Source organism: Danio rerio, chromosome 22 (assembly GCF_052040795.2).
Source record: "Danio rerio strain M-AB ecotype USA chromosome 22, GRCz13ab, whole genome shotgun sequence".
Taxonomy (NCBI): domain Eukaryota; kingdom Metazoa; phylum Chordata; class Actinopteri; order Cypriniformes; family Danionidae; genus Danio; species Danio rerio.
Genome location: NC_141042.1, coordinates 12,360,001 through 12,384,000, shown reverse-complemented (window position 1 = coordinate 12,384,000; position 24,000 = coordinate 12,360,001). Strand labels below are relative to the sequence as shown.

The 24,000-nt window shown below is 34.0% G+C and overlaps 1 protein-coding gene across 13 annotated transcripts in view; it reads left to right on the top strand.

The window, feature by feature from the left end:
• The window catches only part of ptpn4b (protein tyrosine phosphatase non-receptor type 4b), a 69,180-nt gene that overhangs the window by 7,053 nt on the left and 38,127 nt on the right, over positions 1-24,000 (top strand). For 4 of the 13 annotated variants that reach the window (XM_087302567.1, XM_087302565.1, XM_087302577.1 and 1 more), the window contains exons 2-8: positions 6,406-6,560; positions 13,887-13,994; positions 14,472-14,514; positions 14,611-14,689; positions 17,426-17,470; positions 17,565-17,617; positions 21,365-21,485. In XM_087302567.1, coding sequence (XP_087158693.1) covers positions 6,423-6,560; positions 13,887-13,994; positions 14,472-14,514; positions 14,611-14,689; positions 17,426-17,470; positions 17,565-17,617; positions 21,365-21,485 — 587 coding nt within the window. In that variant the 5' untranslated portion in view covers positions 6,406-6,422. 13 annotated transcript variants of the gene reach the window in all.

Below are 24,000 nucleotides of genomic sequence, written 5' to 3'. Positions count from 1 at the left end.
TAATGCAATCATTTAGTGCACAATAGATAGTTTCAGCACTGACATCACAATGTGTGTATCTGTAATAGTCATATTACAGTTTATATGATTTGTGGAATATTAGTAAGTTTATCTACTGTATATTAGTGTGAAAGTTTATCAGTTGCTTGTATTTTTAAGGCCTGTGGCTGTGTAAGAAGTGCATTTAATAGCATTTGTTGTAGGGCTGTGCAATTTGGGGAAAAGATCTAATTGTGAATTTTTTGTTTATTTATTTTTGGACAGATATTGCGGTTTCTATTTGTGATTTATTTCAGCTCAATAATCTCTATCTGTACCTGCTTCTAACTGCTAAAATGAAGTGAGTGTTAGTTAAAAAAATGAACTGAAAAGATAGTAACTTACTCCAACTTTTATTCAAATTAGCTTTTAATTATTCAGAAATTAAACATATTTTTTTTTCTCTAGAGCAAACATTAAGAACAAATAAAGTGACCTTAAGTTCAACTAAAATTAGAGAGATGGTAAAAAAAAAAATCAGCCAACAATCATGGCTAATTTTGCTTATCAGCCTTTCTGTAGCTTATATTGTCTAAAAAAACTAAATAATTATCACACATGCTACACAAAATATTAAGGCATTCAACATACAGCTGTGGTACTGCAAAAACCCCATTTGGATGGGTTTTTTAATCCCTCTTTGGTCACTGCATTAAAAGGCGCCGTGATGTTAGCGAGGTTGTGTGTTATCTTAGTTATCTCCTGGTGCTTTTGTGATGTTTTTTCATATGGTGTAACAGCCACAAACAACTGAAATTGAACTATGCTATTGCTAGCTACTAGATTGAGTGTCCCTGGCAATGCTTTAGTTGACGTTTTACCAAGAAACTCCGCATATAGACGCCTGATGTGCTTTTTTAGGTGCTGGTTGTTGTATTTCCTTCGTGCTGGCAACAATTCTGTGACAACTCTTACAAATGACTTGTTTTTGTTTAGTGACCAAAATATTTCCATATTACCGATGTGCTGTTTTTTTTATATTAAATTGTCTGTTTATGCTTCTGAAGCAGCAGATGCAATCATCCCACACGTCTGCGATTTTTCCTGTTTGTTTGTTTTTTATTGTGTATAGTTCTGATTGGGTAGAACAAAAGTATGCTCACTCAGTAGGCTAGTAAGACTGTCACACACAGACGGAAGTCATGCATTTGCTCTGGGTGATGGGAAATGAAAAGATGTACATTTAATTTCGCAGCCTCTTGCGATTTAGGTAATCCCAACGTTTCTTATTGCGATTCGAGCCGAAAAGATTAAATATTTGGTAACCCTTTACAAAAAAGTTGTATTGCTTAATGATAGTTACTGTATGACATGAACAAACTGTAAACAATATGGCATTTGTTTATTTTGGTTAACATTAGTGCATTGACACATGGCACTATGGTATTCGTGGTGACCCGAGTTTGAGTTCCGACTCGGAGGTCCTTCATCGATTTTTTTTAAATAATTTTTTTCCCTCCCTGCTTCCCACACTTTGCTTTCTATAATCTTCACTGTCCTATAATATTAAAGCTGAAAACCCCTAAAAATTGTAGTAATAAAATTGTTAATAGGTGTTCAACTAAAAGAAAAAACTGATAAATAAATTCTTGGCTGTAAGATGCAAACTTAATTTGTTTCATAATAAAGCTGCATAATTCTTTAGTCAAGAACAGTAAAGGGTTTTATTTTTTTCTTTGTTTTAATTAATAGTGATGATAAGCACTGTCAGCAGCAGCAATATATCATTTTAAAAGCTGCACGTATCTAATATACTGTTACACATGCATTTTATTCTCAACTGTTTATGTTCATTTATTACATAACAAACAAGGATTATGGCACATTTTTGTGTATTTTGGTCCATTTAGTTGTGCAGAATAAGCTAAAAAAGACTCTGCAAGTGTGTGTTATGCTCCATCTTTATATTTAAAAAAAAAAAAAAAAGCTTTTAAAACATGTGAATAAATCTAGTACACTGCCATAAATCAAACATGCCCCATGCTACAAAATTCACATTACAGGATTTGACTGATTTTTCACAAGAAATGTTGATATGCAGAGGAATAAATTCCAGCTGCTGGAAAGAGGGCAGGATATTTCTTTGTAATCATTAAACTGAGATTTGAGAAATTCAAAAAATTCAAAATCGAAAGTGAGTTTTGATTAATTGCAAAGCCTAAAGCACTTTATTTGTGTACATATGGACTTGCTTCAAAACCATCAAAGAAGCATTATTCAATTATTTCATCCGATTTTGTTGGCTTTATTTATGTAAAAAAACCTTTAATTATTATAAATCATGTGACAAAAATCCAATTAATTTATACTTTTAGTATACTTTTAATAATATATCCTAGTTTACCTTTTCTTGCCATAACAATATGCATAAAAGCTGGCATGGCGTTAAACACAAACAAACAAAACCCACTACAGAACTATTGAAATGTATCTAAAAAATATGAATTCTTTCCAAATATAACTGTTCAATGTATATCGCATAAAAAAAAAAACTTTTTTTCCAATTTTGCGCAGCCATACTTTCATGTCATCCCAGTCCCAAACGTACTCTAATTTTCTTTGAAACTCAAAATAAGGCATGTTAAAAAACCATATTTACTGTCCTTTAAAAGAAAACTTGGGGTCCAATTGGGTGTTGGACCCCATTGACAATCAGTGTAAAATCTAAAATGTTTTCTTAGGTTTTCCAGGTGACTTTTGATGTTCCAGTAACTGTGGCTTTTACATGCGAGTGAATGGTAGTCACCGTCTTACTCGACCTTAGCACCAGTTAAAGCGCTGCGAATGTGTTAAGCCAGTGTTCCTGGAAAGAGACTTTGTATACGACATCGGGTAAGCTCATAACCTGCTCCCCGTGAGCTGCACTGTGGCCAGAAATCATTGTTTTCTTTCATGTTGTGGTTAAAGTGCAGAGGAAAATTATGTAAATGAACAACATTAGTCATAGTATGATAAACAATGACTCAAGCCTGGGGGTTAGTAGAGTCATAGATTGGTTGTTTGAATGCTTTAAACAACACGAGTGTCTAAAGCTATGTAATAAGATGGGTTTTTGACCAAACCTCTAAAGTTATTGAAAGTGGACAAGCTCAAAATACATCTTAAAAGGGTGTAATAATAACCTAACATTTTAGGCTCTAGATATTATTGAAAACGTCCAAAATGAGGTGTCTAGAAACAAAACATTGAGTTGTCTCGAGTCTGGATTTCTATGGTGGGCCATCAGATGGTTTGGCACTAAAGAATCAAGAGTAAAGTGCATAAAGAGTTTAGAGTTTCTCATTCAGGATTCATTTTTACAGTTTTGTTGTTTTGGTTTTTGTGTTTTTTAAGATAAAATTCTTTAAATTTAGTTGAATTAACAAAATGTAGAATCTAAGGGTTCAAAAAAATCTAAATATTAAGAAATCTTCTTTAAAGGGTCATGAAACACCCGTCTCAGCAGGGTGTTTTCACACCTTTAGTTGAAAAAAGTCAGGAAAGTGGATAAGCCCAGCTTTGTTTGGGTGGGAGTGTCGAGTGGCGAAAGAGGGTAGGGTTTGCATAAGAAGGGGAGTTTTAGTTTGACCACGCGCTGATTTTCAGGCAAGACATACACACAGACGCAGGGAAGAAAGACAGTGACTCTGTTTACATGGACATCAGTAATCAAATTATTTGCCAAATGACTAATTTGTCGACTTTAACTGCAGTTTGGCACTTTCACTTTCATTCAGGAACATTTCATCGGGTGACAAACGAGACATTGGATGCAAGGAACTGCTGGAAGAGTGTAGTTTTAATGGGTTGTTTGATACCGCAAGCTATATACGAGAAAAAAAATGTTGTTTCAGTCCACAATATTGTAATGATATTAGCTTACTGTAAACTTAGTAACTTAGTTTACTAAGGTATGTCTTTAAAAACTGAAAGAGTGCTGCTGACAATATTAACTAACTTTGCCATCTGAATAAACATAAACGAAGCACACTTACAAAATCTGGAGTGACCGGACAATCAACACAAACTGAAACCGCGTCTTTTTTAAAAATAAGACGAGCGGCAAATCTGAATTTCATCATTTCCAGATGCGAAAAGCTCTTGGGTTAAAATGTTCCTTACAAACGTATTTTTGTTGCGTGTTAGCAAACCACTGTAATCCACACGTGAGTCCAGCTGCACTCTCATAGCAAGGAATTGAAAACAAAACCTTCGTTGCAGCACATTATAGACGCAACACTGACAGACTTGGTTCAGACCAGTCAGCTCGCTTTATTGTGCATGAGATGCAACACAATGTTCAGATGGCACAGAGACACCACTTTGTGTTGCCAACCGTAATTAAAACAAGAGGAAGAAGAAGAATTGTTTGGAGACGAGGGCAGTCAGTATTGCGTTTATAAATGTGCTAATAGTCCCCTAATAGTGTTTTTTAGCAGCGTGGGACACATATACAGTTGAAGTCAGAATTATTTGCCCCCCCCCTGTTTATGTTTTCCCCCTATTTCTGTTTAACGGAGAGAATATTTGTTTAACACATTTCTAAACATAATAGTTTTAATAACTCATTTCTAATAACTGATTTATTTTATCGTTGCCATGATGACAGCACATAATGTTTTGCTAGATATTTTTCAAGACACTTCTATACAGCTTAAAGTGACATTTAAAGGCTTAACTAGGTTAATTAGGTTAACTAGGCAGGTTAGGGTAATTAGGCAAGTTACTGTATAACGATGGTTTGTTCTGTAGACTATCGAAAAAATATAGCTTAAAGGGGCTAATAATTTTACCTTGGTAATTTTAAAAAATTTAAATCTGCTTTTATTCTAGCCGAAAAAAAACAAATAAGACTTTCTTCAGAAGAAAAAATATTATAAAACATACTGTGAAAACTTCCTTGCTCTGTTAAACATAATTTGGGAAAATGTAAAAAAGAAAATAAATTCAAAGGGGGGCTAATAATTCTGACTTCAGCTGTATATGACTGTCAACATCTCAAATAATGTATTTTGGTGTTTCGTGTGTTATTAAAATTATTAATTAGCATTTTTTGCTCATTAGTTAATATTTTGTGCCATTCTTTTAATCAAAACAATGTTTGAATGATTAAACATTGAAATGCCTACTTAATATTTATTCATTGTAGTTGTGTGCGTATTTTAGTTATGCACATTAGTCCGCTAGCAAAGTGTTGAAGTTTACCAGTAGCCAGGTTTCCATAAAAACGTGAAGTGAATCTTCAGTTTGAAAAGTTTGCAAAAAATATCTAAAATACCCCAAATGTGAATTAAGTGTGTTTTTATCAGTTTGTTAGAGGGGCTGACTGTAGTATTGGTAACCTAGTAACCAGCAGTAAATAATGCAAGCATAATGGAGACGTAGGTGTAAAGTTTACTAGTTTAAAGTTCCTTCAAATGCATTTGCATCTCTCGTTTTTCATAACATTTTCCGAAAGTCTAAAATCACCTCAAGCGAGCGTTAAACTGTTTTTGTAAACTAAAGAGCTATTTTTCAGCATTTCCATTACTCCTTGAGCATTAACTCTTTTAGCGTTAAAAACATTTATTAGCATTTTTAGCTCATTAGTTAATATTTTGTGGCATTCTTTTCATCAAAACAATGTTTGAATGATTAAACATTGAAATGACTTAATATCTGTTCGTTTTGTGTTTTTATCCCTGATATTTATCATTGAAAAATATCAACATTAGCTAAGAACTAGCAAATATAATTTTTTGCTAGGAGAATTCATAGTGTTTGGCTCTAGTAGACACTGTAGAAAACGTTATCTCTGTCATTGAAATGCCTCAGTCATTCTTGTCGAATATGAATAGGTTCGCAACAAAGTATCTTTTGAGGAACTCAAGCTCGCCGATTGTCTTGAGGAATCTGAGAGCTGGTGGAAAAATGACCTCGCTTGCATTGAGCGGAGCGATTAGTATCACTTAAAAGAAAAAAAAGAAACCTTGAATGAAAGCGTTCAATCTTACAGGCGAGCAGTTTCAGATGCTAATTCAGGTTAGCTCACGGAAAAAAGTAAATGTATCAGGCAGTTTCCAATCGAGAGTTTCATGAATCTGAATTATCTTGACACCAACCTTGACCACAAATTCCTTTGTGAGAGTCTTCAGTTGAGAGGCTAATAATATCTAAATGGCATGTTAAGAAAGATATGTATATATATATATTTAGCATTCATGCTAGTAGGAATCTATAAAACATTTACAGTGTTCATTTATAGCTACAGGAAATTTTTAGGCGGAGTGCAGATGAATGTTTGTAAATGATGTTTGCCGTTGGATCACCTGGGCTAGTGTGTGCTTTACACTGCCTAATAATGTGTACTGCAGGTCAAATGACCTTTAGCCTCTGTGTGTTTTGCAGACGGAGTGGGGACCGTAATGACCGCACGCTTCCGGTTGCCTGCTGGCAGATCTTACGATGTGGGAGCGTTGGAGGAGGCCAGAGAGAGACAGCACGCGCAGGTGGAGTGTAACGTTTTACTGCTGGACAACACAGTGCAGTCCTTCAGAGTCAATGTGAGTATGCACACATCCAATCATGCGCCTTCAGCCTCTTTAATAAAGCTAATCAAGCTGTTAGGACTAGCCGTTTTTCCCAAGAAGGCTTAAAGGGATTGGTTAGTCCACCCAAACATGCAAATTTGCTGTTAGCCCATTTAATCCCGCTGGTCACGGTTTTTACGTGACACTTTTTCTCGTTTCTGGAAGCTCTAAATGTGTTGTTCTTGGCTTTGGGCAAGAATTGCAACATTTAAAGGTCCCATGAAATTTAAGTTTTTTAGATGTTAGTATCAGTAATGGTGACACGGTGGCTCAGTGGTTAGCAATGTCGCCTCGCAGCAAGAAGGTCGCTGGTTTGAGTCCCGACTCGTTGGCATTTTTGTTTGGAGTTTACATGTTCTCCCAGTGTTGGCATGGGTTTCCTCCCATGTGCTCCGGTTTCCAGTCCAAAAACAGGTGGTACAGGTGAATTGGGTAATCTAAATTGGCCCTAATATATGAACGTGAGAGTGTATGGGTGTTTCCCAGTACTAGAACTGAAAAGGGTACCCGCTGTGTAAAACATATGCTGAAATAGTTGGCGGTTCATTCCATTGTGGTGATCCCTGATGAATAAAGGGACTGGAGGAAAATTAATGAATGAATGAGTATCAGTAATGTTGGTTTTTAGGATGTATACAAGAATGTCAACCACTCTCATTAGCAGAGCAGTGATGAAACAAAATGCTATTGGCTGTTTTTTTTAAAAGAGGAGGAGCTACTACATCTTGTTTCTCTTGAGATTATGTCAAACATTGAATAAAAATAAACATTTCAAAGCACTTCGGGACCTTTAAATTAAAAAATAGTTTTGATTCAAATCCATCAATGGCACATGGACTAATCAGTTTACTTCCTGTGTTACAAGAAATAAAATTGGGATTCATTTATTCACTGTCAGGTCATCAAAGATGTAGATGACTTTATTTAAAGTAGAACATTAAAGAAGATTTTTAACTTAAAATTTGGTCCTTGGTGATTCATAGAATGCTAATCGATGGCTATTTGAAGAGTTTAAAAAACATATAGAGACATAGAATTAATACCTGACAATACATTGAGGTCTTATAAAACTAAATTATTAGTTTGTTCACGAAACTGAGCAGTATTTATAATATTATCAATGATAAGTATGTGAAAATCGAGAAATTAGTGTTTTATTTTATTTTTATTTGTTTTTTGCTGGTTCATAATAAAGCTCGGAATGAAAATAAATAAATGAACATTGAAGTTCACACTGTGGGTTTAAATTGGACCTGGGCCAATAAGAAACCTCATAGCAACCAATCAGAGCCTTCCAGCAGGGCACTAAAAGCCAATCAGAATGCCTTAGGGGCGCCATAGCAACGCCCTGGCAACCACAACTCAACACTCTGATCTTGGCAGGAGGTATTTATTTTAGAAAAATGCCAAAAAGGCAGGTTTAGTTGTACATTATATCAAACCTGACTTGTTAAGATTACAAGTGAGCATAATAGTCGAGTTCCAAAAGGAAATCTTAATTGTTTATAAGGAAAAAAAGCCTACTACATTACCTATTATAATATATACCCATTATATAAAAACTACCTGACAAAACTCTTGTAGTCGATCCCAGTTGTAAGAGCAACAGATAATAACTTTGACTTCAAGTTGATCATCTGTAAAAGTCGATTTTTCTGATGAATCATCTGTTGAGCTGCATCCTAATCATCACAAATACTGCAGAGGACCTAACCCGCATGAACCCAAGATTCTCATAGATATCAGTCAAGTTTGGTGAAGGAAAAATCATGGTTTGGAGTTACATTCAGGATAGGGGCGAGAGATCTGCAGAGTGGATGGAAACATCAACAGCCTGAGGTATCAAGACATTTGTGCTCATTACATTACAAACCACAGGAGAGGGTAAATTCTTCAGCAGGATAGCGCTGCTCCTCATATTTAGCTTCCACATTAAAGTTCCTGAAAGCAAAAAAGGTCAAGGTGCTCCAGAATTGGCCAGCCCAGTCACCAGAAATGAGCATTATTGAGCATGTCTGGGGTCAGATGAAGGAGGAGGCATTGGAGATGAATCCAAAGAGTTGATGAACTCTGGGAGTCCTGGAAGAATGCTTTTTTTGCCATTCCAGATGACGGATGTCATTCCAGAGATGTATGGATGCAGTCCTCTAAGCTCATAGGAGTCACACACAATATTCATTCTGTTTTCACTGCACCATGACTTTATGTTCTATACTGTACATTATTTCTGTTAAGTGACAAGACTTTTGTCAAAATAGAGCCCTTGAGGTTCATTGTCATTTTTTTTTATCACACACAGCGCACAAACACATGAGGAGGAAATAAGTCATAATCATAAGACATAAATCTTTAACCTAATGACTTTTATTTAAAATGTTGACAGAGATTTTGTGAAATAATAATAACAGCGGAGCATTAATTAAATGCATATTTCCTGTGGAGCGTTCGATTTGAGGTAGCCTGATATTTTATTTGACAGAAAGATAAAAAAAACATGATTGGACAAACAGCGGACCCTCAGCCTCCTCCACTGGACCAGCTCCTTTTTCTGGTCCAAATGTCTTGAAAAGAAACAGTTTGCAGGAGTTTGCTTACAACCCATAATAAAAGAAAAAATAAGTGATAATGGCATTGATTTCACTTCCAATCTTCAGTTTAGCAGTTTAGTTCTTTAGCATTTTATAGCACTTGTTGTTTAAGCACGTTAAGCACTTGTTATTGTTTAGAAAAAAAAACACTTTATTTGACAGTACTTTTAAATAAATGGTGTAAAGCATAATCTCATATCTCAGTCTGTTTACCAGTTTTTTCACATTTTTTCCACTTTAAGCTCTTGTTACTTTATTTTTGTCATTATCGTCAATATTTTAAGTCTTTCTGTGCAGTTTCTCTCCACTAACCCCCCCCCCCACCTCCCCCCCCAAAGTCAGACCTTACTGTCCTAATTAAATAATTAAAAATTAAAATAACTATTTTATCAGAGGTCTTCTGATACTAAATGATTGACTAAGGCAAGTTATTATTTGTTGTTGCTTAATCTTGGGTAGGTGGCAAGACTGTCAGGTAGTGTAAATACGCTAAGCTGTAAAAAACTCAAAATATTGTAATATATCTGCATATATGGCTGTTTTACCTCAAATTATAGAGATTTATATAGATATTGTTTGTATTTAGGTATTTTGCGACAGCACGGAATAAGCAATAGACCTTAGACTTTTTATTTTGTCCATACAATATACACATTATATCATCATAATCCACAGCCCTATAGTCCTATTAGGAAAATGGCTCGTAAATTACACAGAATAAAGTATTTTGGAAAGTAAAGAAGCGGATTGTTTTCTATGAGGGTTGGATTTATGTGCACGGTTGTAGGAAGAAAACAGAATACACAGTTTTTACAGTATAAAAATCATTGCGTCTATTGACCTTATTCTAAAATGCGGAAGTGCGCCTGTTTTCGCGATTGTCTTAGAACTTCTGATTCAGTCGCCTATGGGAGAAATGACAAGGAATAATAAACAGCAGAAAACGGTCAAACTACTTGCTCTACAAACAAATGTTTGCATGACTATACAGACAAAGTAGTATAATATAACAAGACAATATCAAATTGCAACATCAAGCAGCGAAATGAGTAGTTTTTAATGTCTAAAAATGAATGGAAGTGAATGAGACCGGAAGTCTCGAGCCAAAGATTCAAATGGCAGCGCCCGCTCGTCGGCGGAGAATAAGGTCATATTTGGAAGTCCTCATTGGGATAGCTGTACAAGTGTGTGTGTAGTTTCTTAAGCAAACCCTTCGCACTTGTTATGGATAATAATAATGATCTTCCGGAGGTTACGAGTTCAATTCCAGGTAGAGGTGACCCAGAAACCGCTGCTCAATTCTCAGATTTGCTCTGTCAGCGTTTGGAGCCGCAGCGCTGCCGTTATTGTGCGAATAATTGCTTTGGATGAAAAATGTCTGCTAAATGGCAGGTCGGTGAGAATCACCACAGGAGTCCAGTCGTCTGTGATGGTACAATAGAGGCGGACTGGAGTTATGCGGTGTGGCGGCTCGGATTGGTTTTCTGTGTGTAGTTTAGAGGCGCTGTTTCGGGCAGATGCTTCACATTCCTGGGTTGGAAGGAAGCGTGTCCCAAGGCCATGCCTGTCATGATCATACATGCTGCACAGAATCAGATCACAGCGTCTGGGGCTGAAGGGTTAAGCTAGATGGGAGATGAGTGCCTTGTATAACTGTCTCTGATATAGAGGATTGTGTTTTAGGGGTTTATTTGGTTATATTGTTTTGCACAAACAATTTAGTTTACAACTTGTGTAATTTTGGTGAAAATGGCTTTTTTTTTCCTTTTGCAATAATTTAATTGCATTTTAAAAGACCACCAGAAACTGCTGTGCTGCTACAATTGCCTGCTTGATTCAATGAAATATTTAAGTTGTCTTTCGTAATTGATAAAAATTTCCAGCAAAAAGATGTTGTCTTTGGTCTGTGTTCTGTTTACATTTTTATTTTTATTGTGTTATTTTTATACGGTTTTATGTTTATGGTGTTTTGTTTTGGTGTTTTTATGCTTTGGTTTGTTCATTTTTTTATTTTTTGGTTTGAATCAGGTTTTAAAAAATTTTTTGTGGGTTTGGTTTGTGTCGGAAGTTTTGCTTTTTTTGTTTGTTTTTGTTTTTTGTTCCATTTTTAAAAATATTTTATTTAGTTTACTTTAAGTTTGTATAGCGCTTTTCACTATAGTTATTGTTCCAACGCAAAAATTGTGTTTGGTTTTTGTTTCTATGTTTTACTTTGTATTTAGTTTTTTTTTATGTGTGTGATTCGTTTAGTTTTTGGCATGTATTGTTTTTTAAATTAAATTTAGTTTTGTGGATTTTGCTTGTTTTGTGGTGTTTAGACTGGGTTTTGTTTTTTTGTTGGATTTTAGTTTTTTGTTGTGCTTTTTAATGGACTTTGATGTTTGTTTTGTGTAAAATGTGTTTGTTTTTTAACAGTCCAGTACTGATATCAAACTTCTATTTTATTTAGGTTTTGTTCTGTTTTGTATTTAGTTTGTGTTTGTTTGGTTATTTTTTTGTTTTTGTTTTGTTTGGTTTTTGTTTGGTGTTTTACTTTTTTATGGGGTTTGGTGTTTGTTTTGTGTAAAATCTTGGTTATTAGTTATTTGGTTTTAACTGTGTTTATAGTTGTTGAACAGTTCAGAGCTCATATCAAACTTGTATTTGGTTTCGTTTTTTGTTCTGTGTTTTGTATTTGGTTTGCATTTAGTTTAGTTGTTGGTTTTTGTGTGTTTTTGTTTGCTGTTTGGCTTAAGTTTAATTTTTTTCATTTGTTTTTATTTTGTGGTTTCGCTTGTTTTTTGTGTATTGTGTGGTATTTAGTTAAAAAATTTTTGTACTGTGCTTTGTTTTATGCACTTTGGTGTGTGTTTATTTTGTGTAACATTTTGTTTAGTGTAGTACTTTGTTTTTTGAATGTCCATTCAATTATTTTAACAGTCCAGAAGTGATATCAAACGTTTATTTGGTTTAGGTGTTTTGGTGTGTTTTGTGTTTGGTTTCGGTTTAATTTAGTTGTTGGCTTTTTTGTGCTTTTGTGTGTGTTTGGACTGGAGTTTGGTTTGAGTTTTGTGTTTCTAATTAGATTTTGTTTTGGGGGTTTTTTTGCTTTGAGTTTTGTTTGCGGCTTGGCTTTTGTGTGTGTTGTATATTTTGTTTGAGTTTTTTTTCTTTAAGCTTTGTTATAATGTATAGTCAATCTTTATTTGTTTTTTTCTGTTTTGGATTTGGTTTATTTAGTTTAGTTTTGGGCTTTTTTTTGTTTGTTTGTTTGTTTGCTGTTTGGCTTGAGTATTTTTTTAATTTTAGTTTGTTTTGTGATTTCTCTTGTCTTTTGGTTTGTGTGGTATTTAGATTGGGTTTTTGTTTTGTATTATACTTTTTAAGGACTTTGCCATTTACTAGTCCAGAACAGATATCAAACTTTATTTGGTTAAGTTTTTTGTTGTTGTGTTTTGAAATTGGTTTGTGTCTAGTTTAGTTTTGGCCTTTTTTGTGTTTTGTTTGGTATTTGCCCTAAGTTTGTTTTTTTGTATTGCTTTTTATGGACTGTGCTGTTTGTTTTTGTAACATTTTGTTTAGTATAGTACTATGGTTTTGAGTTTCAAACTTTTATTTGGTTTAGTTTTTTGTTCTGGGTTTTGTATTTGGTTTTTGTTTACTTGTTTAGTTTTAGGTTTTTGTGTGTTTTTGTTCGTTGTTTGGCTTGAGTTTTTGTTTTCTGATTTTGCTTGTTTTTGTGCGGTATTTAGATTGGGATTGTGTTTTTTTATTTTTATTTTATTTTATGGACTTCAGTGTTTGTTTTGTGATTAATTTTGGTTAGCAAGGTACTTTCTGAGTGTTCAGAACTGATATTTAGTTTTTTTGTTCTGGGTTTTGTATTTGGTTTGTTTTTAGTTTAGTTTTTTTTGTTTGGTGTTTGAGTTTTGCGTTTTTAATTCAATTTTGTTTAGTTTTTTTGCTTTTGTTGTTTTTTTTCATTTATTTTCTTTTCGGCTTAGTCCCTTTATTAATCCGGGGTCGCCACAGTGGAATGAACCGTCAACTTATCCAGCACATGTTTTATGCAGCGGATGCCCTTCCAGCTGCAACCCATCTCTGGGAAATGTTGTTTTTTTGTTGTATTTAGTTTGGAATTTTATACATTGATAAATTTAGTTTGTTTTTTGTTTAGTTTGTTTTGTGTTAGGCGAGGCAGTGGCGCTGTAGGTAGTGCTGTCGCCTCACAGCAAGAAGGTCGCTGGGTCGCTGGTTCAAACCTCGGCTCAGTTGGCGTTTCTGTGTGGAGTTTGCATGTTCTCCCTGCCTTCGCGTGCGTTTCCTCCGGGTTCTCCGGTTTCCCCCACAGTCCAAAGACATGCGGTAAAGGTGAATTGGGTAGGCGAAATTGTCCGTAGTGTATGAGTGTGTGTGAATGTGTGTGTGTGTGGATGTTTCCCAGAGATGGGTTGCGGCTGGAAGGGCATCCGTTGCGTAAAAACTTGTTGGATAAGTTGGCGGTTCATTCCGCTGTGGCGACCCCAGATTAATATTTATCACCAGATAAATAAATATCGGACTAAGCCGACAAGAAAATGAATGAATGTTTTCTGTTATATTAGTTTTTGAGTTTGCTTTCTGTCTGCTTTTATTTATTGGTTTATATTTTGGTTTCTGTAATGCCTTTTGTTTTTCAATGTGTTTGCTATTGTTTTAACTGATATCAAAACACACTTTCTTTCTCTTATAGAAGCAAGATCAGGGGCAGATCTTGTTGGACATAGTGTACAAACACTTGGAACTAACAGAGCGAGATTACTTCGGCCTTCAGCTAGCAGACGACACTTCCGACACCCAGGTAAACACTCACCTGTTACTCAAAAACCCTTGTTCATTCAACAAGCACAACATATGGAGAGAATAGACCAGTCAGCCTTGAAAAATGACATCTTTTTTGCATAACATTGATCCTAAAGATGCAAAAATACTATCCCATGACACTTGTTCATTTTCAGTTAATTATTCATAGCGAACACGAAGCAGGTCGGTGCTTATTTTGGTTTCTACACACGGTGTCTGGGTTCATTCTCAGGTCACGTATTGAACCGCTGATGTCTGTTTCTGCTCGTAGTAAAACGAGGCGAATGTTTAATTCAGCGCATTTGATGTTGTTCAGTTTCAAATTGACGAGCCGTTTGGGTGTCTTTTACATTGCTGAGCTGATATTTTTAGCAGCCTGTGTTTATCATGAGAATGTTGTGGTGTGTGCGTGTAAAATGTGTCCTTGATTTCACACACGCTGTGCTCTACTTTGGTTGGTGTGTGTGTGTTTCAGAGGTGGCTGGATCCAAACAAACCTGTTAGAAAACAGCTCAAAAGTAGGCCATGTTTTAAATTTTAAAGTGTTGTTTTAATGTATTATTTATTCATGCAGATCATTGAAGTGAAATGTTCTGATGGTTTTTAATTTGAAGGACCGTCTCCGCATAATCTGAGGTTCAGGGTGAAGTTTTTTGTGGGCGACCCTGGTAAATTACAGGAAGAGTACACAAGGTACGTTTTTTTTACATTCCTCTGCATATAATAAGTAATATATAAGATATAATATAATGAAATTACTTAATTTTAATCTTAATACTGAAATAAATCATTTTCTGATTTGGGGTTTACAAGTTAATATGGATTTAACAAGGATTATTTGGCTAATTTTGGTCTTTCATTTACAGTATAGACTGCCTTTTTACTGCTCTGTCAATAATCATTAGACCCTTTCACACATACAGACCTTTCTGGAAAAATTGACGCTAATTTTCCGGAAAGGTCTGTATGTGTGAAAAGGCTCTTTTTGAAAATACCGGTAAATTCGTTCCGGCTATTTTGCAGAAAGAAAAGTTGTAACATTACCAGTAATTTGCCGGAATGCTGCGCTGTGTGAACGCAGAAGGAACTTTGCCGGAAACAGCGCGTGCACGTCTAAAACCTGCTGACGTGAAAATAAAAGCCTTTTAATATTTTTTCAGACACATTTAGCTGCTAGATGTTAGTCAGATAATGTTTATTTGTTTTTTCTTAATGTCTACTGTGTAAATAATTATCGAAAAGATGCTTATGATAAGCTGTTGTTTGTTTACCTTCAAGCTCTGCTTCCTTCAGTTGCTTTGAGTGTCGCGTGTGCCCGTGAAGCAGCCTGTGAGTGCCAGGCTGCCAGCACACACACATCATGTACATCTCGACATTCGAAAGTGTTCCTTTATATTTTCATAGAAGTCGTTCACTATACTTCTACACTATCCACAGAGTTTGTAATGTAGTGAAATGTTTACAAATACTAGCGCAGCGGTTTAGAGCTCATTTCTGGTTAATGATGTCAGAATTTACCGGTATTTTGTAATGAATGTGTGAATGATCTTTTCCGGAAAAATTCCATGAAGTCCTCGCCTGTGTGAACAGCGCTTTTTTTAACTTACCGGTAAAGTCGTTCCGTAAATTTTCCGGATTTTACCGGTATCACTGTGTGAAAGGGGCTAATAATAAGAACTGTTTAATAGCATGAATTAGGGCTGCATGATATTGGAAAAATTTGACAGTGAGATTTTTTTCTGCGATATATATTGCGGTATATATAATATAATATATTGTGAAATAATTTCACCAGATAACTTGAATAGCTCTTTTTGCAAAGACTTTAGATTAATTGGGATGATTTTATAAGGGATTGAACTATAAATATATGTTTTTGTAAGTTATTATATACGTACTATAAATGCAATACTGTCATAATTAGGGGGAGAACGAATCTGCTGACATTTTTTGCGATTTCTGCAGAGAATTAAAAAAAAAAAATGTAAAAAAAAATCTGCCGATTTATGCAGAATTAATTTGGGTGCATCATAACGAAGTTAAAAAAAAATTAATAAATAAAATAAAAAATAAAAGCATTTTCACTTTTATTTAATGTTTACAATGCAAATCCATCTACTTACCCACTTATTTGTTAAACAAAACATGTCTCTCATTTAATATATCTACTAAAACACAGAAAATATTACTTTACAAACTGTATTGTAAATAAATCAAAAGCACACTTTCATATTAGTCAATATTATTAGGAAATTAATATTAGTTGAAATTAATTTGAAAACTAAATGAATTTAAATTTTCACAAGTAAATAGACTCAATGATGGGCCAAAAACCTGTGGAAATAATGGCCTAGTCATAATTAATACGATGGAGAAAATATTAAAGTGAAATAAACAGTGATTTATGGCTTTCTGGGGAGAGTCTAACAGTATTCGGTTACAGAAACTGAATAATCAAATGTATATTAACAATGCATATTGTTCTACATATAAATAGTTTGATAAAATGAGTCTTTATTAAACTTTATGCTCTATTAAAATGCTTTGAACTCTCTTAAAATGCTTACATAGACCCAATCCCAATTCTATTTTTGTAGACCTTCCCCATTGGCCCTTGAAACAGAGTGTGAAAAAAAAATTTACCCCTAAGAAATGAGACGGCACTATATCACCTGTACACGTCATCATGTTATCACAGTCTCTTACTTCATGAGATCGACGATCACATGTGTTTTGACCTGTGGTTCCAGTTCATCTATAACCTCAAAAACTCAACATTGCATATGTGCGGTGTGACTATTGAGAACACACACGTTGCGATATCGATGATCAAACGATATATTGTGCAGCCCTAGCATGAATAAAAGCTGGGATGTTAAAATAGTCTCGAAATAAAATAACATTGTTTAGATTTGCTTATATTTTTGCTTTTTAATTATTTATTTTATTGATCTTTTCAGAAAGTTGTATTGCTGTACTTCTATAAAACGTTTGTAAATTATAATTGTGTTGTTGTTATTACTAATACTTACTATTTTTAATAATATTTATAGTTAGAAGTACTATTTTGTTTTTATTATTTTAATACTATTTTTGTTTTGCATTAGTTTTGTTTTTGCATTATTTTCACTTAATAGTTTTGTTTTGCTAATTCGGCTGTTTTGTTTTTGTGCATGTCGTTTTTTGTTTTGTCTATTTTCTTTGAGCGTTTGTCTCATTTAGTTTTACATGTTTTATTTAATTTTACTGTTTTGTTTTTCTGTCTTGTTCAGCATTTTCCTTTTTTTGTGTGTGTTTTGTTCAGGATTTTCTTTTCTTTTTTGTTTAATTTTTAGAAGTCAATTATTACTTTGATCATATAACATTACTTTAAATCTGCATATAGTATCAAACATAAGACTTTCTCAATCGAAACACTTTAAATTGCAGGTATTTGTACTTTCTGCAACTGAAGCAGGATATTCTGAGCGGCAGGTAAGCATAAGCATAATGTTCAGCATGTAAAACTTTTTTTTTTTTCTCAAACTCAATCTCAGATTGCATTTTCAATGTTTTATCTCACCGCTAGGCTTCCCTGTCCACAAAATACTGCAGTTCTTCTAGCGTCTTATGCAGTTCAGGGTAGGTATTACAAATTATTTATTACTTCATATAAGTGCCAAGATTTTAAAAAGACATTAACCAAAGAATGTAAAAAATGTTACAATAAATGCACATTTAGGTTAAAAAGTAAACAAAATGCATGTGTTTGAAAGTGATAAAAATGTAATCTGTTATGACAAGCGTATTATTTACAAATTATAATGGGTCCCACTTTATATTAAGTGTACTTACTGTGTTTATAAGGTCTTTAAGAACACTTCTGGTGCTTTTGAGTTGGAATAAAGGTTGGGTTATGGAAGGGTTTGGTGGCATGGGTAGGTTTAAGGGTAGGTTAAGGTGTAAGGGATGGTCAACAGTGTATTTACAAATGTAATTACAAAAGTTAATTACAGATGTAATTACACACATGTATTTAAACAAGCATAAGTACACAGTAAATACATGTATTTACACAATAAGTACATTGTAACAAACTATTAATTCCTATGTAAATACATATTAGTTATGGCCACTTAAAATAAAGTGGGACCTTATAATGTTTTACGCCTGAATTTGAGCTCATGTTTTGAGGAGCTGTTTGTGAACTGTCCGACCTGTGGTTTCGTTTTGCTGATGTGATGTAACAGGACAAACATTGAACACTTTGCCAAATAGTTCATGATTTTCCTTTTGTCTCTTTCCTGTCCCTGTCTGACCCATTTCCAGTAATAAAGCTGGACAATGTATCTAGCGCAGATTTATTACATAATTAACAATCTGTTGTAGTAACCGGACATGTTTCACACAGAACAGCTGCTGTTTTCGAAAAATATCTTCCCGTTTGTTTGTTTGTTTATGGTATAGAAATCGCATACATTTGTTCTGCATATGAGAAGAGAAGATTAAATGAAGGATGAAATACAGGCATTTGAAATGTACTACCAAAATGAAATGCTTGAATAATTTTTTCATTATTTGTAGTATAAAAATATATTTGTATTTTTATTAATACAACACTTGAGTGTTGGTTTAGTAAGGTTAAGGTTAAATGTTTTAAGACGCTGTATTGTCTAAAAATGGATAAATAAACTAAATCTACCAGTGGGTGGCTGGTTCTTGTATTAATGAGAAACTTATTCAATGAGTCATTCAAATGATTTGTTCAAAAACAGATTCATTTAGGAACAAAACACAACAGTGTTGCTTTGAGATGTAAAAGTGCAGCGACACCCCGATATGGACTTTTTGACCAATACCGATAACCGATATATCTTTAGATTTAGAGGCAAATTTCTGAAATATTAGCCAATAAATATAAATCTAGATATCTGCTTGATTTCAACAACACTAGCAACTCTAGATTTAGAGGCCAATATCTAATATATTAGACTATAAATATAATTATACAGTATTCTGCTTAATTTCAACAACACAAGCAAAAGACAGATAACTCTTTAGATTTGGAGGGCTATATCTAAAATATTAGTCAATAAACATACAGTTTTCTGTATGATTTCAACAACTAAAGACAAAAGACCAACAAAAAACTTGTAAAAAGACTAATGATTGCTAATGATTTCAACAACAAAAGGAAAAAGACCAATAAAAGGCAAAATACCGTTAAACCGATAACTCTTTAGATTTATATTTATCAGCTAATATATCAGATATTGGCCTTTAAATTGAAAGAGTTATCGGTTATCAGTCTTTTGCCTTTTGTTGGTCTTTTGCCTTTTGTTGTTGAAATCATTAGCACTCATTAGTCTTTTTACAAGTTTTTTGTTGGTCTTTTGCATTTTATTGTTGAAATTATAAAGAAAACTGTATGTTTATCGGCTAATTATTTACATATAGGCCTCCAAATCTAAAAGATTTCTGCCTTTTATTGGTCTTTTGCCTTTTGTTGTTAAAATTATGCAGAAAACTGTATATTTATCAAGTAATATTTCAAAAATAGCTCTCCAAATTAAGAGTTATCAGTCTTTTGCCTTTTGTTGTTGACATCATTAGCATTTATTAGTCTTTTTACAAGTTTTTTTGTTGGTCTTTTGCATCTTATTGTTGAAATTATGAAGAAAACTATATATTTATCGGCTAATAATTCACATATTGGCCTCCAAATCTAAGAGTTATCAGTCTTTTTTGCCTTTACTGTGTATTTATTGTCTTTTGCCTTTAGTTATTGAAATCATTAGCAATCAATAGTTTTTTTACAAGTTTTTTGTTGGTATTTAATCTAATGTTGTTAAAATCATTCAGAAAACTGAATATTTATTGACTAATATTTTAAAAATAACCCTTCAAATAGACAGTTTTCTGAATGATTTCAACAACAAAAGGCAAAAGACCAATAACTGATAACTCTTTCAATTTAAAGTCTAATATCTGAAATATTAGCTGATGCATATAAATATACAAATTTATGCATGATTTCAACAACAAAGGTAAAGACTGATAACCAATAACTCTTTAGATTTGGAGGCCAATATCTGAAATATTAGCCAATAAATATACAGTTTTCTGCATGATTTCACCAACAAAAGGCATAAACCAAAAAAAGGCAAAGCCGATTATTTTTTAGATTTTGAGGCCAATATCTGAAATATTAGATGATAAATATAAATATACAGATTTCTGCATGATTTCAACAACAAAAGGCTAAAGACAGATAACCGATAACTCTTTCAATTTAAAGTCTAATATCTGAAATATTAGCTGATAAATATAAATATACAGATTTCTGCATGATTTCATAAACAAAGGTAAAGACTGATAACCAATAACTCTTTAGATTTGGAGGCCAATATCTGAAATATTAGCCAATAAATATACAGTTTTCTGCATGATTTCACCAACAAAAGGCATAAACCAACAAAAGGCAAAGACAGAAAACCGATTATTTTTTAGATTTTGAGGCCAATATCTGAAAAATTAGCTGATAAATATAAATATACAGATTTCTGTACGATTTCAACAACAAAAGGCTAAAGACCGATAACCGATAACTCTTTCAATTTAAAGTCTAATATCTGAAATATTAGCTGATAAATATAAATATACAGATTTCTGTACGATTTCAACAACAAAAGGCTAAAGACCGATAACCGATAACTCTTTCGATTTAAAGGCCAATATCTAAAATATTAGACAGTTAATATACAGCTTTCCGCTTAAATTTAACAACAAAAGGCAAAAGACCGATAACTCTTTAGATTAAATATCTCCAATTTCAGCAGATAAATATAAATATACAGTTTTCTGCATGATTTCAACAACAAAAGGCAAACACATTATTAAAAAGTTTATTATATAAAGCAACCAAGTCAATTAACCAAAATCAAAATATCGGTAGTATAATAAATAAATTAAAAATGGCAGGCAGCAAGCATGTGAAATGATTCAACCAGCAGAAATAATACAGGATTTATCAGCTTAAATAATATTTGTTATTGAAACAATGATGATAATATTAAAAATATAATTTATCAACCGATATCTATAAGGCCACCAATATATTGTGCATCCATGCAAAAATGTTCTGCTCTCAATTTTTTACTATTTTCACTGTCAAAAAGAATGAAAAAAGAGTTAATATTGCATCTAAAATGAGTATATTAATGAGACATTAAAACCGCCATGCTGAAAGTCCTTTTCCTAATGACTGAGTTATTGAATCATTCTTTCAAACAGTTCATTTGATTCGTTGAGTAAGGAAGCAAGTGTCTGTGTTTATGAATGATTCATTGAACTGTTGTGGTTTGTGTGCCTGTTTTCTGTGCGTTTCAGCTGAACTGGGAGACTACAGTCACTCTGAGCATTTGTCCGGCTATCTGTCGGAGTACAGCTTCATTCCCAATCCTCCGCAGGACTTCGAAAAGGAGGTCGCTAAACTTCACCAAGAGCACAAGTAAGAGACGTGAAATCATGCCTTGTGTTAAATACATTCTCAAACATTCATGCACTTCCAGTTTGGGGAACTTTAATAAAATAAAAACAAAAATCACTTGTAAAACGCAGTTGTGCTACAAATAGTCCAGATACAGTTGAAGTTTGTTTTCTTTTTTTAAATATTTACCAAATGATGTTCAACAGAGCTGTTATGTGAAGTGGGATGCTGACAAGTGAGGTGCGGATCCAAATGCAGGTTTATTGAGAACGGTCACAATCAGGAGCAAACAGATGTATGCAGGCAAATTCAGAGTCGTGGCCATAAAACAGGCGGATGGTCAAAAGGCAGGCAGCAAGCAACATAAACAAACGAAACAAAGCGAGGGTCAGAAACAAGGCAAGGAAAACGCGTCATAAGTGTAACAAGACTCAGCCATGTGTGTGTGTGTTTGAGAGTTGTATAAAGACTCTGTAATTAGTTCTGAACAGCTTCTGCTGTGTGTGTTTGCAATCATGGGTGATCTAGGCCAGGTGTGTGAATAAAGTGCATGACTGGAACTTGTAGTCCATATATCAGTGGATTGTATATACCAGTGGATTTGTAGTTCTTTAGCCATCTGCCAGGATTAGATCGCTGGTGATTGTGACCAGAGCAAGGACTTTTTCACAGTATTTTCTATGATATTTTTTCTTCTGGAGAAGGTCCTATATGCTATATTTCGGCTAGAATAAAAGCAGTTTTTAAAAACTATTTTAAGGTCAATATTATTAGCCCTCTTAAGCATGTTTGTTTTCGATAGTCTACAGAACAAACCATCGCTATACAATGATTTGCCTAATTACTCAAACTTGCCTAATGAACCTAATTAAACCTTTAAATGTCACTGTTAAATGATGTTAAATGACCCTTTAAACGATCACGAAATACCAAAACACATTTTTGCTGTTGACAGTCATACATGTGTCCCACACTGCTAAAAACACTATTAGGACACGTATATTACACAAAAAAAGTGAAAATTGGTTGTTTTTCCATAATTTCAAGCAAATACGTTCTTCCTGTTTGAAATTAATTTTTAAAGCTGCGTCACAGAGATTAGATACTTGCATGTATTTCAGTGTGGAGAGTGGACGTCTGTACCTGGGAAGTACATCGTGGCGTCTCTGAGCGTGCAGCATTAATTCATGAGAAAGACTTTAAAACCAATTAGCTCGCTCTATTGTGTATGCGGTGCCACTTCATTAATTTGCATGATAGCTTCGAAGACTGTTTTACCTGATACAGTTTTCAGACGGCAAAGAGACACCACGTTGTGTTGCCAAAACGGGTTGTCAGTGTTGCGTATCGTCAGCAGTACTCAGTTTTTAATGACTTACCTTAGTCAAAATGATTTCTAAGTTACTAAGCTTACAGTACGTTAATAGCTCTACAATATTATGGTCTGAAAGATCCGCTGTAAATGCTGCTCTCCGAGTGTAAACATGTACCCACTGCAATCAAACTATTACCATTGTGTAGAATTTTCGCTGCATTTTGTGACAGGATAGTCTATACACACACTGCTTTCTGACGCTACCTATCGAGTGCATCTAAGTTACCGAGAAATGCTGAGGTTTTTTTTTTTCTCCTAAATGACGCGCGGTATCAAACATTCCATTGAAACTACACTCTTTCTGCAGTTCCTCATATGCAATATCTCGTTTGTCATGGGGGGCATGCATAAAATGTTCCTGAATGAAAGTGAAAGTGCCAAACTGCAGTTACAGTCAAATAATTAATGATTTGGCAAATAATTTGAATACTGTTCATGTAAACACAGTCACTATCTTTCTCCCCTGCGTCTGTGTGTTTGTTTTGCTTCTACAAAAATCAGCGCGTGCCTAAACGGAAACTCCCATTTTTATCCAAAACCTTTCCTCTTTCACTTCCCCGACACTCCCACCTAAACTGGACACACCCACTCTCCTGACTTTTTCCAAACTAGAGGTGTGAAAACACCCTGGGGTTTTGTGGCCTAGTGAATACTAGTATCTTGAAAAATATCTAGTCAAATATTATTTACTGTCATCGTGGCAAAGATAAAATAAATCAGTCATTAGAAATGAGTTAATACAACTATTATGTTTAGAAATGTGTTAATAAAAACTTCTTTCCGTTAAACAGAAATTAGGGAAAAAATAAACAGGGGGGCTAATAATTCTGACTTTAACTGTACATAGTGAAAACTGTTCTTTTATCAATCAAAACAGTCATGTTATGCTTAGGATTTTAACTTGACATTAGCATCACAAGCATATCTGTGACTTCTGAGATCACAGATTTTTTTCTCATGTATTTTTTAATGTTTTTTTTTTTCAGCATTTGTACCCAATCAATTTTGTAATGTATTTGTAAAATGTATTTAGGTGTGGTAACCATAGTATATCCAGAATACCTGTCCTCCAGTCTGTTGATTACTAAAAAATGATGAATCCGCACCTCGAGTGTGCATTGTTTTCTAATAATTAAATGGACCCATTATCATTTATTCTCT